The sequence below is a fragment of the Tenrec ecaudatus genome, chromosome 5 (genome assembly GCF_050624435.1).
Source record: "Tenrec ecaudatus isolate mTenEca1 chromosome 5, mTenEca1.hap1, whole genome shotgun sequence".
Taxonomy (NCBI): Eukaryota; Metazoa; Chordata; class Mammalia; order Afrosoricida; family Tenrecidae; genus Tenrec; species Tenrec ecaudatus.
In genome coordinates, this window is record NC_134534.1 from 10,109,210 (window position 1) to 10,124,258 (window position 15,049).

The 15,049-nt window shown below is 45.6% G+C and overlaps 1 protein-coding gene across 7 annotated transcripts in view; it reads left to right on the top strand.

The window, feature by feature from the left end:
- Window positions 1-15,049, top strand: part of CYRIB (CYFIP related Rac1 interactor B) — a 139,112-nt gene that overhangs the window by 115,352 nt on the left and 8,711 nt on the right. For all 7 annotated transcript variants that reach the window (XM_075549262.1, XM_075549260.1, XM_075549266.1 and 4 more), the window contains 6 exons: window positions 4,134-4,255; window positions 6,524-6,629; window positions 9,609-9,745; window positions 10,518-10,595; window positions 13,511-13,627; window positions 14,528-14,607. In XM_075549262.1, coding sequence (XP_075405377.1) covers window positions 4,134-4,255; window positions 6,524-6,629; window positions 9,609-9,745; window positions 10,518-10,595; window positions 13,511-13,627; window positions 14,528-14,607 — 640 coding nt within the window. The remainder of the gene's footprint in view (window positions 1-4,133; window positions 4,256-6,523; window positions 6,630-9,608; window positions 9,746-10,517; window positions 10,596-13,510; window positions 13,628-14,527; window positions 14,608-15,049) is intronic.

Genomic DNA, 15,049 nt, shown 5'->3' on the forward strand with positions numbered 1-15,049 from the left:
TGTAGACCAGTGGCCACTGAGAAGATGGAGCCAACAGGATGTCTTCGTCATGTAAGACTGCTCGCTCTCAGTGACAGTTGGCATTAGTCGGGTTTTGGAGGGCGAATGGGAATGTTTCAGGCTAACCTAGTGAAGGACATTGTAGCTAGAAGACACAAAACCAGAAAACACAAAATATGAATGAGAAATGACATTCTATGTTCAAGAAGCATTGTTCTTTATTTTTGATAGACCCAGATCAAACTCACTTCCAACGAGTTGATTCCAACTTACGGCAACCCTTTAGAACTGAGCAGAACGGTCAGATCTGGTTTCTAAGCTTGTCATCTTTCTGAGGGGTTAGGACCAGCACAGACAGGCTCAGCGTTTGGGAGTTAGACCTGGTTTACGGACCCCAGGCAGAGCGAGGCCAGGCGCACGGTTGGCCTAGCCCGCCTGTGAGTGGGAAGGAACGGTCTTGGTGACGGCAGTGCCTTCCCAGCAGCCCATCCTTCCTCCGACGCTATGTCTTTCTCTGCGTGTCTGGTGTCGCCCCAACTTTTTAAAGTACTGGTACCCACTCTTTCTGTCTAAATTTATTTTTCCATGTTACTGCTCACATATTGCCAGTGGCTTTTGCCTTGTACTCTGAAATAGCTTTATCCTGGTGGCATATTTCTTACTTGCTTTTTTCTTTTTTAAGTAAAAACGTAAGATGACTTGCTCAGAGATATAAGAAGCATAATGGCCTTCTTTATATTCAGGAGGATGGCATATTATTACGCTCTCTACTTTTTCACCCCCTGAGTGGCATACTGCCAACCGAGAGGTCAGAAGTTCCAGTCTGCCTACAGGTACCTTTGAAGAAAGGCCTGGCAGCCTCCTTCCAAAAAAAAAAAAAGAATTAACCCCTGAAATCCCACCCCTTGAATCACAGATCTCTCTGACACACATGGGGTAGCCATGGCTAGAAGTTGGCAGTGGCGACTGACTTTTCTCATTCACTCATCTAACAAATACCATCACGGAGGGCTTTATACCATCCAGCGGTACACAGTACTTACATACAGCTCTGACCGTGATGGCCCTAACAGACATCGATCATGAATATCTGTCGAGCGCATAAATGCAGGACTAAAGCAGAAAATCCCCTTAGAACGGATTGTATGTTGACTTTTTTCCTGTTTCCGTTCCTAGCTAAACTTGGCCTCATTGTGTATGGGGACTCGAGTTGAGCCCCTTTTTTCCCGGCACCTTTCCCTCGTATCCTAATGTGTACTTATTAAAATGTTCAATTTTACTCCTTTTTCGTTTCAGTTGAAACATGCCTTAATGTCCCTAGAACAGTCTTAGAACTAAGCTTGATGAGTAATTAGTTCCTGTGTCTCCTAGATCATGGTCATTTGTTTACCAAATCATTGTCCCTTTGTTTGAGCCAAACAGTGCGGCTTTTCTTTCCAACAACTGAAGCCATTCTTTGCTACAAAAAATCAAAGTGACAAGTCTTGGTTGCATTATCCAATGCCGTTTTAAAAACCACCCTCTCTGATCCCGCCCCCCCCACCCCCAGCGTGTTGCCCTCTGCATGACTTGCTGTCGTAGAAAGCGGCCTCCCCTTCTGCTCTTCCTGCGTGTCTTCATCTCCCAGCAGTCTTCAGCAGCTTTCAAAATTATAGATGTGACTTTCCTGTGACAGTCTCCAAAATGTCTCATCAGTGTGGTGCTGGGTTTCTCTCACCCTGAGGAGAACCTGCAGTCCTCTCCTGTATTTTTAAAATGTAATGGTCCTTAACCAAACCTGTAGTGCGATAACAAGGAGCCACTGACAAGGTCTTTCTAAGCGACTTGGTGATGTGTTGTTTGTACGTAAGTCCTCAGTGTCACATTTCGATGTTAACAGCTAGTCACCACACCAGCTCAGTGCAGAGTTTAGTTATTTTCCAGGTTCACCAGCACCTTCTGGTGTCTACTAGGTCATTCCAGTCTTGTCCTCTGTCATGACCGCTCTCCCATCCATGAATTCAAAACTATAATGTGTGTCAACTGTTGATGTTAAAGTCTGTAGTTCCACAAATTGATAAGAAAAAGTATACAACTGCGCTATTTGCATGTGGACATTCCCCCTCTTCTGCATCTGGTGTAAGTATCAAACGTATGAGATGTGCCTCTGTGTCTGACGAGCACTATGGAGACCACAGTCTGCTAAGTGACAAATCCTGGGTTTCAAGACAACATTAAACCATTGTGCTACCGTATCAGTGTTTGCTCCTGGTAAATACCTTGATAGCTTTGGACCCAGAGTTTTTATAAACAAAACTTAGCAATTGGTCCTCTTTAGAAATTTTATTGTAATACCTGATTTCTGAAAAGAACTTGGCAAATAAGTGAGCAGATATGATTACAAATTCTGACATTGACTTTGCACACGAATGTTACTTCTGGTGGCTGTCGTGCTGTTTCAACACGTTACATTTTAAAATTGGGGCGGTATCTTTTCAAAGATACACCAGGTAGCCAGGTGGATCAGATAGAATGGAATTATATTTTATCCCATGCACAAGATGAAGTTGTAGTGCTTAGATATTTTGATTCCCAAGTTTCACATGTGAACTGAGTTTCCTTCAAAATCTCTGAGGGAAGGAACAGATGCTAGATGATGCATTTGCTGGAGGGTGGGAGGGGTTGGAGAGGGTGTGAGGTGGGTGCAGAAAAATGGAAGCCCTAGTGCTATGCAGTTGGTGACAAAGGTATTTACCAGAAGTTTTCTTAATTCATGTTCTAAATGTGGACACCACAACCCTCCTCTTCTCCACCCCCCTACCCCTATAATAAAAAGAGCATTTTATTGTGGAGGATCTCTTAGCCCTCCAGCCTAATTAATTATTCCCTAAACTGTTAAGGTGATCAGAACGTGGATCATTGCAAGTGCTTTATGCCTTATGTGTTTGTGGTCTGGTTGAAAGACAGGGAATGCTCCATGTGGGATATGCCCATTGACCTTTAAACACAGAAACAAAGGCATTAGATTAAAATGTGCCCTCTGAGAAACAAGTGACCAAGCCATTAAAAACCTTTGTGAGATTTCTGTTGTCTCTAGAGAAATCATGATCTGGGGAGTCAGTCGGTGACAGTACCTGAGTGTCTGACCCTGGTTATGCTGTCTAATAACCGTCCCGACGTTTCCCTCCCTCCATTCCGCGTGGAGAGGAACCCGGCTTCCCATGGTAGCTCTAGAGTGGAGGGGTAGCCTTTTCCCGAGCTTGCTTGCTCTCTCCTTTTCCCCGGGATCAGCATCCCACTGAGCTCCTGGCCTCAAGCCCTCTGACCTGCCTTCCTGTGCCGGGCGCTCATCGACACTGCTGTGCATTCATTCCTGCCTCTCACCTAGCTTCCCATAGGAGTTGAGCCAGAATGTTAAGTGACCCCTAGAAAAGCCAAGCACCTCAAATCTTTACAAGGTTGTATTGGGGTGTCTTTTTTTGGGGGGGGCATAGATTTTATATCAAAGTACTGTAGTTAAAAGTAAAATGACCTTCCTAGGAAAATAAAGTCATTTTCGTGTGAAACTATATAGATCAGTGGTTCTTAACCTTAATGACACAACTCTTTAACAGTTCCTCATGTGGTGGTGACCCCCCACCATCAAATTATTTTCGTTGCTACTCCATCACTGTCATTGTGCTACTGTTAGGAGTTGGGCGACTCTTGTGAAAGGGTCTCGACCCACAGATTGAGAACCGCTGCTCTAGATGATGCAGGTATATGAGTAGGCCTTACACTCACTCCTGTTCCATTCCATACATGCTGTCCTTTGAGTGTAGTACAAAGCGATTGTTAGTTAAGAGTATCACAATTTAAAATTTCATTAAGATTATCACTATATCAAGTTACGATTTGTCATTTGAACCAGGTAGATGTGTTTGGTGTTCCCGGGCAGACACTTGCAAACTTGGGCTAGGTACTCAAATGTAGAATGGTGGCACTGTGATTGAAGGAGCAAGTGCAGAGTTAACATTGAATAAAATGTAACTCATCTCTGGGTTGTTAGTGGCTTTGCCTTATGTGTACGTGTGTGTGCGTGCGTGTGCATAGACGGATAGATGTTTTAAAAATACTTGTCACTGTACATTTTCTTGTGCTTCCCTGCTGTTTAGATGCCCAGCCTACAGAGTCGGAGAAGGAAATCTACAATCAGGTGAATGTAGTATTAAAAGACGCAGAAGGCATCTTGGAGGACTTGCAGTCATACAGAGGAGCTGGCCACGAGATCCGAGAGGTAAAGCGTGCTGACGCGTTTTTCAGAAAAACCGACATTGACTGCCCCCACCCCCGAGTCCCTTTAATGTTTTGTATCTACAGTCAGTTCTCTGTTGCATATAGAATGCTGCCTTTAAAGCGGACGAGAGATTACATTAATTAGTTCAAGAGTGGTTGAGTGACAGAAGAGCACAAGAGCGGCTCAGTGTTAAGGCCTGGGGGTTCTCGCACACAACATGTACATTGTCCGCGAATCGGGGTGTTTTTCTTCTCTCTTTGCTGTTTTGTGTTTGGTTTTGAGGGAGCATCTAGCTTTGTGTGGCCCTACGTTCGTTGTCAGCATGCTGTAGTTCTCTCTCTCTGAACAATGAAATGTTTACTTAAGAAGAAAGCAGAGGCAATTGGGGGGGGGTGAGTTCAATTTTGCTGGTAAGTGAGAGCATGTGACCGTCAATAAGGTGTGCTACAGACCGTAATCAAGTATTCAGACTCATTGCTTCGGATAGGCAGAAACAGGCGATGGGGGTCAGGCAGGTACTGTAAGATTCTCTCTCTTGGAGGCCACTGTTGCAGGTGTATGTATGTGCGCTTGTACCCAGGTACTTAGCGTTTGAAGATAGGCATCCCGAAAGATCGATTCCAGAGGAAAGCGTCGGTAGGAGAGCTCACCATTGCCTTACTCATGGCCACAAGCCCTTCACAGAGCACAAGTGAGGATCGGAGAGACACTTGGTGTCAGCCACCTAGCCGTATCTGACCCTGAGCTGACAGCTAAGAGCTCCCTGTTAGTTTGACTGAGCTGTGGAATTGCAGGTGTATTTGTTTAAGCTTCATTTTGTTAAGCATGATTCAGCAAGAGAGTGAGACTTAAAATCTGATCAGTACGTGAAGCTTCTTCTCCTGGGGAGAGAGGGTGAACAGTCACAGTGACTACCCAACCCCCCAGCACATGGTGACACCCCCCTGACGTCTTTAGGTTTGGTGTGTCCTCAGCAGTGTGGACGAGTTGAAAATGAGTTATGATACTTGCCTCGGGACTGCCTCCCCATGGGCCTTCACTAAGTGCCCTCTGCATACTGGACAAGAGTGGACGCTGTCCCAAAGGAGAAGGGATCTGGATTTGAGGGTGGGCCCATCCCATCCAGAGAGCAGGTGATGTCTTTATGGGGACATCCAGGGAGTGAATGCGCGCAGGGCCAGTGAAACACGAGGAGCCATCCAACGTCACGGGAGGATCTCACGCTCTTTTGATTCCATTTTTCAGCGGGCATTTTGGCCTCCCTGGTGGTAAAGCTCGGTGATGAGAGTGGGTGGTGTTTGCAGGGCACTTTGCTTTTGTGAGAATGGGTTGGGATTAGGAAATCTTGTTCTTCGATCCTTGGGGAGGAAATTGGTTAGTCTTCTTAAGAAAAGAAAATAATCATTTTAGTGACCTATTTGCTGGACTTCTGAGAAGAAATTTTCACTACTTGATATAAAATACTGAGTCTGAGCTTGAGGTGAAAGGACATTTAAAGATAAACATCAGCATAATGTTAAAATCCCTTTGAAAAATACTCATGTCAGTGTAGTGTGACAGAAAGGTGAATCGGGCATGCCCTCTTTGCTTCAGTATTGCATTACTAGGTAGTTGTAAGAGTGAGATTCAGATGAAATGCTCCTGGTAGCTTGAAGGCACCATTAATTGTTTTTTATATGAAAAGCCAAGAAAATTTGAAGATAGTGGCAAGTCTAGACATTGCTTAGACCAAGACTCACGTAACTCATGTATTTGGTTTGTAGCTTATTAATCCAGAACATCCTCTCCATCTGTGAGGGCTCTCTGGTTTATGTGTTCACAGTCCGAGGGCAGATCCACTCCAGCACTACGTGGCATACCCCTGCTCTGGGTCTGAGTTTCCCCTTTCAGATGGCGGTTCGAAGATGTAAGCGAGAACAGACTGAGTTACTGAAGAAGGGCTCCGGGTGGGGGTGCGGTGGGAGAGCTTACGTTTCTCAAAGGATCTAGTCAAGCATTTGTAAACATGCGAAAATGATCAAAACAAGAAGACACATTTCTTTGAGAGTAACCCTTTGCACTTTGAAAGAGAGCTTGCTTTCCCTGTGCCTTGGGTTTTCTGCCTTTGACCAGGCGCCTTTCACTCTCCATGTCATGGGAAGTACGTGAGTTTTCTTCTCAGTTCCCGTGTCCTTGTCACTCCTCTCTTCCAGCTGAAGCCTGTGTCCTGTGAAAATGACACTGTTATGATCCTTCCAAATCTAACCACGCTTTCTTTGGGTTTTTCAGGCAATCCAGCATCCAGCAGATGAGAAGTTGCAAGAGAAGGCATGGGGTGCGGTTGTCCCATTAGTAGGCAAATTAAAGAAATTCTATGAATTTTCTCAGAGGTTAGGTGAGTTGGAAAACCTGGTAATAACTATAATGCTGGTTTGTAAGGATAACGACTTCATTACCATCAGAAGTTGTTGAGGGTATTTTAGATTCATCTTGCTAGAGTTGCCAGAGTAGCTGCCTCACATCCAGTTGTGCCGAACACTTTGCACCTACCTGTGTCCATAAGTCAGGAGTTGGGTATGTTGCTATCTATATCAGACCACCCCCAATCATAGGGATTGAAAACAGCAATTTTCTTTTTTTTTAAATTTATCTATTTATTTATTTTAACAATTTATTGGGGCTCATACAATTCTTTTCACAGTTCATACATATACATACATCAATTGTATAAAGCACATCTGTACAGTCTTTGCCCTAATCATTTTTTTCTCTTTTCTTCTTTTACATTTTATTAGGGACTCATACAACTCTTACCACAATCCATACATATACATACATCAATTGTATAAAGCACATCCATATATTCCCTGCCCCAATCATTCTCAAGGCATTTGCTCTCCACTTAAGCCCCTTGCATCAGGTCCTCTTTTTTTTTCCCCTCCCTCCCCTTTTCCCCCTCCCTCATGTGCCCTTGGCAATTTATACCTCGTTATTTTGTCATATCTTGCCCTATCCGGAGTCTCCCTTCCCCCCTTCTCTGCTGTCCCTCTCCCAGGGAAGAGGTCACATGTGGATCCTTGTAATCAGTTCCCCCTTTCCAACCCACTCACCCTCCCCTCTCCCAGCATCGCCCCTCACACCCTTGGTCCTGAAGGTATCATCCACCCTGGATTCCCTGTACCTCCAGCCCTCAAATGTACCAGTGTACAGCCTCTGTCCTATCCAGGCCTGCAAGGTAGAATTCGGATCATGGTAGTTGGGGGGAGGAAGCATCCAGGATCTGGGGGAAAGCTGTGTTCTTCATTGATAAAAACAGCAATTTTCTTATTTGGTGTAATTTCGGAATTGACTTGGCCTCAGCCTTGAGATTCCTCCGCTCTGTGCGATACTGGTTGGGCTGTGGACATCTAGCAGCTCAATGGGCTGCAGTGCCCAACGTGACTCATGCCCGAGATTGGCATTTGATGCCACCTGTAGACGAGGAACGTGGCTGTTGTCAGCCAGAGTGCCTTCAGGTGGTACATCGGGGGTGGGGGTGGGGCTGGGTCTTACGAGAAAGTGGTCTGAAGCACTTGGTCCAAAAGGGGAGAAGTGGAAGCCAGACCTAGAGCTGGCACAGCGCTCTCACTTCTGCCGCAGTCCGTTGGGTGATCCCCGTGAGGGTGTCAGCTGATTTTGTACGGCAGTCCTGCCATTCCTGGTCAGTGACTGTACCAGTGCGGCCAGGGGGCTTCTTTCCACCCTGGGCTTGATGCCACTTTTCTTCATCGTGGTGGAGAGAAGAGGCTGTGGAGTCAGAACCCCTGGCACTTACTAGCCATCCTCTGTGCTCTAACTTTGGAATTTAGTTTATCCTTCTGTGAAAAGGAGGGGCCACTGCTCATGTCTCAGTGGAATTGAACACCATGTTAAATACACAGTATGGAGATTGGTTCTACAATTGAGTTGCCCTGACCCACAGTGACCTCTGGGCAGAGTGGGTTTTTGAGGCAGGACACCAGTGTTCTCAACCATCCTAATGCCATGACCCTTTCATACACTTCCTCATGTTATGGTGACCGGCCCACCATAACATTATTTTTGTTGCTACTTTGTAACTGTAATTTTGCTACTGTTAGGCAACCCCTGTGAAAGGGTCGTATGACCCCCAAAGGGATTGGTACCCACTGATTGAGAACCTCTGCAGTAGAGCATCCTTCTCAGAGCAGAAGACCTCGTCTTTGCCGAGGGGCGGCCGCCAGCCTCGCCCGTGCAGCCCAGTGGGTAACTACGGCCCCACCAGGGCTGCTCTGGGTGTCGGCCAGTGCTCTGTGAAGAGAAGCCCTCTGAGATGACCGCGTCGTTCACGCGCATGGTGTGTTCTGAAATTTCTCAGTGGAGGGCGTCTTTTCAACACCGTAAGCTCTTTCCTCCAGTGGTATCCAGTGTGCGCTCTAACCAAAGTAATTGATGTGCTGTGGTTTTTCAAGAAAGTGAAATGGCAGGAGTTCCACCTTCTGACAGTATTTATTAATCTGGCATTCTCAGAGCACATACTTAAAAGGTACGGTTTTGTTTGGATTCTGAGTTACAATATTTCCATTATGCGGTACTAAACTGCCAAGATCTGTGATAGTAGGAAAGCTGACTGTTGAATCAGCTATTTCACTCCCATTCACAACCTAAAGGAAGCAGTTTGTCCTTGTAATTAAATGGCACTGCCCGCGCCTGAGGTTTTCAGAATTTGACCAGCGTGTACTGATGGGGCTCTGCGGGCACAGTGCCGTCAAAGACATCACTCGTTTGTGGACAGCAGTCGTGATTACAGAAAAGAGCCAGTCCACGTGGTGAGGCTGGAATAAGAGATCTACCCTCGGACCTGGTGTTCTTTTTGACCTATTTTCTCCATTTTTGGAAATGCACTTTTCCATATTAAATGGTGTTCAGTTTGGTGCATGTCATATATTCGTGCATTGGCAAAGTTTTAAACATCTTTGGATTCATATATATGAATATTATGTATATACATTTAGACTATGTAGTGTACTGTATGTACTTATAAGTATATAGTATGTTTAGGTAATCTGGATTCCAAGGAGCCCACATGGATTACATGCTGGGCTGCTAACCCCAAGGTCAGCCCAGTTGAATCTACAGCCACGCTAAGGGAGAAAGATGTGGCTTTTGTCTCCTGTAAACAGTTACAGTTTTGGAGACCACCGAGGCTGTGTGCCTCGTCCTGTAGGGTCGATATGAGTCGGAATTGACTCAGTGGCATTGAGTTTTGGTTTGGTTGAACTTTTATGGGAATTAGATCGTTGACGGTTTACTTCTTAATAAACAAGTAGCAGAGAAGAACATACTTTTTCTTGTCACCTCTTCTTACTTTCTTCAGAATCAGCATTACGAGGTCTTCTGGGAGCCCTGACAAGCACCCCGTATTCTCCCACCCAGCACCTAGAGCGAGAGCAGGCTCTTGCTAAGCAGTTTGCAGAAATCCTTCATTTCACCCTCCGCTTTGATGAGCTCAAGGTGACGTTTCTAAAGGTCCAGGGGTCTTGGTGGGGGGTGGGGTGGGGTGGGGGGACATCACGAGCCCCTGTGGAACAAACACGAGGAGAGAGTGCCTGGGGACCCTGCTAGAAAGGGTTTAGGCGACTCCACTGGACTTCGGCAATAACGGACTTCCTAATCACGGCAGGTCTTTTAAGAAATTATGTGGCAGGTAGCAAACCCAATATTCTGCCTTTATTTAAACTTGCTTTTGAAAATTGTTGCAAAAACAACATTTTCTCAGAATTGTTTTCTTCACTATGGCGTTTTTGTTTGTTTTGTTTTTGAAGGCTTTTCTCCATTAAAAACGTTAAAACATTAAGGTGTTTTTTGCTTTTTCCCCTTTAAGCTAGACTGGCTTCTTGCTATCAGGAGTGACCCAGAACAGGTGATAAAGTGGTATCAGGAGGCCTGGCTTCAAGTTCAGCGCTCTCAGGAACCACCTAGAGACCTTGGGCAGTCCTTCGACTTTTCAAGGCCCCACTCACCTCCTCTAGAAAATGCGAAACCACCTGTGTGTCTTTCTGTATTCATCGCACGAGGCCTGAACACAGTGTTAAATAACTTGAGGCCTGGACACTGTTAAATAATCTCAGTGCCAAGAGCCGTCTTGGGTGATGCCCGTTTCCGTTGTTCGGCCATTACACATTCAGGAAGTCGTATCGCCAGTTTAAACTGTACTTGATAGACGACATGTTTGCATTAACATTCAGCATTTAATGGCTTTTTATCTCCTAACTGTCTTCTTCAGATGACAAATCCTGCCATACAGAATGATTTCAGTTATTACAGAAGAACGTTGAGTCGTATGAGGATTAACAATGTGCCCGTAAGTTGCTGCTCTGAGTTGGGGGGTGGGAAGAAGCACCTGGCTCTTAGTTTTTAGTTTATTCTTGTATTCCAGCCACTCAGATCCCTCTTTAAAGCTAGCAATAGAGTTAGGAATTATGAGGACACAGCTGGTTTGGGAGGACAGAGCAAAATGCAGCAAGCGGTGTGGTGTTTACCTGCATCCCCCCAAAAAACCTGCCAGCAGTTTCTTTATGTCAGCATAATGCTGAGACTTAGCAGTTTTTACTGAATTTTCATTCCATGAAAATTTTAAAAAAATTTTCACACCCTGCCACACCCAGGGGTTGGGGGTCCCTATTGTCTTGGAGTAGATGAATCCTTGGGCGAATTATCCTCAGTGGGAGAATGTCCCGCCTGTCCCCCTCTCAGGGTTAGGAGATGGGGATAGCACACCTGTTCCGTAAGTGGCTGCTGCCTGGTGTCTCTTCTGGCTAGGTTAGTTAGGCTCTGGACCTTAAACTGTTTAGGGTATGCCTCCAAAAGTTAAATAACTGCGCATTGAATCGCTTCTAACTCATAGTGACTCAGAAGAACAACACAGAACTGTCCTTGGGTTTCTGAGACTATAGTTTTACAGGAGTAGAAAGCCTCACCGTTCTCCTCCCAAGGAGCAGCTGGTGGTTTTGAACTGGTGACCTCAAGGTTAGCAACCCAGTGCATAACCACTTTGCCACCTGGGCTCCATAGACAGAAGAGGAGAAAACGTTTTTCCTACATATTTTTCTTCTAGTGGTTTACAGTGAGGGCCTTCATTGTGCCATGTGAAGAATAGAGACATTTCAAGGGCCAACCCCTAGCCTCCCAGTGAACAGCTCTTGGATAGAAAAATGCCATCACCGCACACACAATGATTAGTTGCTTGAGGATTTTTTGGCTTTGTTTCTGTTTTTTAATTTTTGCCTATGAGGGGTGTGTGTGTTAAGAGGCCATTCCTGTTGTATCCCCTGTTGCGCAATCAATGTTTCATGATGTGGTTGCCGTGGGAAAGAGCGCCCATCCCTGAAGCATCTGTTCCTGTCCCCAGCTTGGTTTTGCACAGGCCAGCCCTGGTGGGAAGCTGACCTTACCATCTGTTGTTTCCATACCAAGCCCCTGAAATCAACTCAGAACAAAACCTGATCCTAGAAGGCTGCTAGCTTTCCATCACTTAAGGCCAAAAACATGTACGTCAGCTTGACGTGTGCCATCTCTTCACCCTCTGGGCAATGGGTAAATCCATCCAGTCATTTCTCAGATGATTTGTCTCTGAAATCTCTCCCTCCTCCCTTATCTTCTGTTACGTCTTTCCCAGCGGCGAGCCTCGTTGTCACGCAGTTTCCAGCAAGCATCTTATAGCTTTCTATGAGCCTGACTCATTTTCTGAGCAGTGCTTTTCCTTTTGGGGATCCTTGGCCCACTACCTTCAGTTCACCTTTAGAACATTGACCTTGACACCAACCTGTTCTAGAAAAGGAGCATTCAGATGCGACGCAGTCGAGTTCCGAATCATTTTTTCCTGTACGAAATAACGGAAAATGGATTAATCCATTTTCGACTACCAAGTTTTTACCTTAACCGTGCCGTTTTATACAAAACATTACACAGAAATTTCTAAGTAAATAAATTCATAGTTAAATAATATAATTTAAGAAACACAAAATTAAAAACGTTTTTAACATACCTTGAGGTGGATGAGGATCTGGATCTGTGGACGCGGATGTGGAGAGGAGGGATGGAGAGAGAGCCATTGCTTGGAAGGGGAATCCCTTCCATAAAATCAACTGGGAGCTGCTTCTCAGGAGGTTTTTCCCTTCTTTGCCTTTTCACTAGGACCTGGCTGGCTTTCTCTAAAAACAAATCTGTCTGATGTGGTCTGCTGTTGGCGTTTCCTTAACTGTTTTCTAAGAAGGTTTACTAAATTGTCATCAACAATATCGATAACATGATTAATCAGTTCTTTATCACGATTCTTAAAAAAAAACTGCTTAGAAAAGCCACAAAAACTAAGAAAATTATAGCAAGATGCTTGGAACACAGCCGAAAAAAATTTAAACAACACGTACTAGCAATGCCAACTAACTCCGAGTGACTAAAACATGAACTGCTTTTATTTGCGAAAGTCACGTGTGTCTGGTTGGATTTCTGTTTTGTTTGGGCTCCGGTGCAGATTTTCTGGACATTTCACGTCAAAGTCCGATTATTTCGAGTACTGACGCGGTCGGGTCCCAGGGTCCGGCTGTGTTCAGATTATATGAGGAAAAGTGGATTTATAAGACGAAGGGATTTCCCCATGAACTTCCTGAAGCCCTCATATAAGGGAAGGGAGACTGGAACATAACCTAGCATTGAAGTCACTACAATCGAACCCCCACTTCCTGTCCCGTTTTATTTTTCGTAATTTGCCAGCTCCTCTTACACAGCACTCTAGTGAGTGGGCTGAGTAAATAAAACACGCTCGTGCCCCCATCCCACCAGGTGGGATGGCTTGATTACACACGCTCATCATCTGTAGGGGCTCTTTGCTTCTGTGAGTCCTGTTCGCCACCAAGTTAGCAGTTTACTGTGGACACTGGACCTGTGCGCGCGTGTGCGCAGAGTAAGGACAGTTACGGTGTGATAATTGTCTTTTCATCTTCGCTACACTGAGTTCTGCCCTTTGTGTATAGCTGGCACTTCTTCACATTTCATATTATCGATAGTTTCAGTAGTAATCTTTTTTTAATCAGCAGTTTTGAAGCATATTTAGGCATCCTGTGCACACGAGGCTTTAAATGCACTTTGTTAAGATGCTTATTAGACTTGGCTTGGCAAGTCTTCCTGAGGTGGCGCCATGCTCAGGTCTTTGCAGTAGACTTCTGTGTAGAGTAACTTGTGGATTGACATTGATGTTGTATGCCCATGCTTTCCACACAGGCAGAAGGGGAGAATGAAGTTAATAATGAATTGGCAAATCGAATGTCTTTGTTTTATGCCGAAGCAACCCCAATGCTGAAAACCTTAAGTGACGCCACAACGAAATTTGTGTCGGAGGTAAGCCTTGCACAGGGCACTGCTCTTGGATGGCTGCGCTAGCTGCCTGACAGTAGTGCCTTTTTTCAAAAAGGGTCAAAGTGCCGTTGAATAGTGGAGCTTGTATGAAATAACCTTTATTGATCTCTATAGTTTTCCTACTAGAGGCTTTGTTATTGAAGCGTCTGTGTGTTTATGAGAGCAAAGCAGACACTCAGCCAGGAGATTAGCTTAGTTTGAGTCTGTACTATGACATCTGATGATCTCTCAAAGTCCTGTGACTTTGAACACCATGCCTAAACCTAAAGCAGCCCACCTGTGTGCATGAAGCATGGCCTGTCCCCGAGGCCACTTGTACACATCTGCTGCATGTTGGCAGTCTTTGATGCTTGTTCGGAACTCTGGTGGCGTAGTGGGTTACAGACCAGGCATTGGTTTAAAACCACCAGCTGCTCCCCAGGAGGAGCACGAAGATTTCTACTCCCATATGATCGTGGAAACTAAGCAGACTCTGATTTGCCCTTTCCTTTAGGGCTTCTGTGCGTCTGTGGCAGTGAGTGACTTCGGTGCACAGTTGATAACTCAATCATATCAAGGCCACACTAAGCTCCAGTTAAGGCTACCCACTCTGCTTTCATCTTCATCCATCTCATAGGTTGATTCTCCCTCCAAAGTACATCCTGAGTCTGAGAACTGAGCCCCTCTCTTGCCACTCCTCCTGTTCAGGTTCTGCCCCAGTCTTGCTCTGCTTCCGAGGGCTCTGGGGATAAAGACCTATGCCGCCTGTCTGCACGGTTGTGGTGGGGTCCGCCCAGCTAGTGGGTTCTGGGTGCTCATTTTGATGTGCTAAGTTTTAGATTGTACTTGAATAAGAATTATTCATTGTGTTGACATTTTTGTTTGTTCTTTACACTTTGACAGAATAAAAATTTACCAATAGAGAACACCACAGACTGTTTGAGCACCATGGCCAGTGTGTGTAGAGTCATGCTTGAGACACCGTGAGTATCCGCTTCCCCCTGGCTTCTCTGGCAGGGGTGCTGAGATGATGGAGTGCTCCTGAGGCGGGGAGGCGGAAGATTGAGTGTGTCCCACACAGCAACAAAACGGAAACTGGGGGGAAACTCAGTGTAGCGTCTGGCGCTACACTGGTGCTTAGCGACTTCAGTCAGGCGAGCTCGTAATGAGGACTCTTCAGACTTGACATTCTGAGTCACCCCGGCTTGTGTTTGGCAGGAACTTTGAAGCTCTTTAAAAGCACCTGCCCCAGAGTCACTTAGACGCCGTCCTTTCTCTTTCCCTGTTAGTGCTTCTTGTACCATGGTTGGCAGGGACCTGAATCTTCCCCGCTCTCCTCTGGTTGAGACCCTCTAGGATGCCTGTACAATCCTTACATAGCAGCAAGCACACAGAAGTCCTCTGGGTAGTTGGATGATGTGGCCT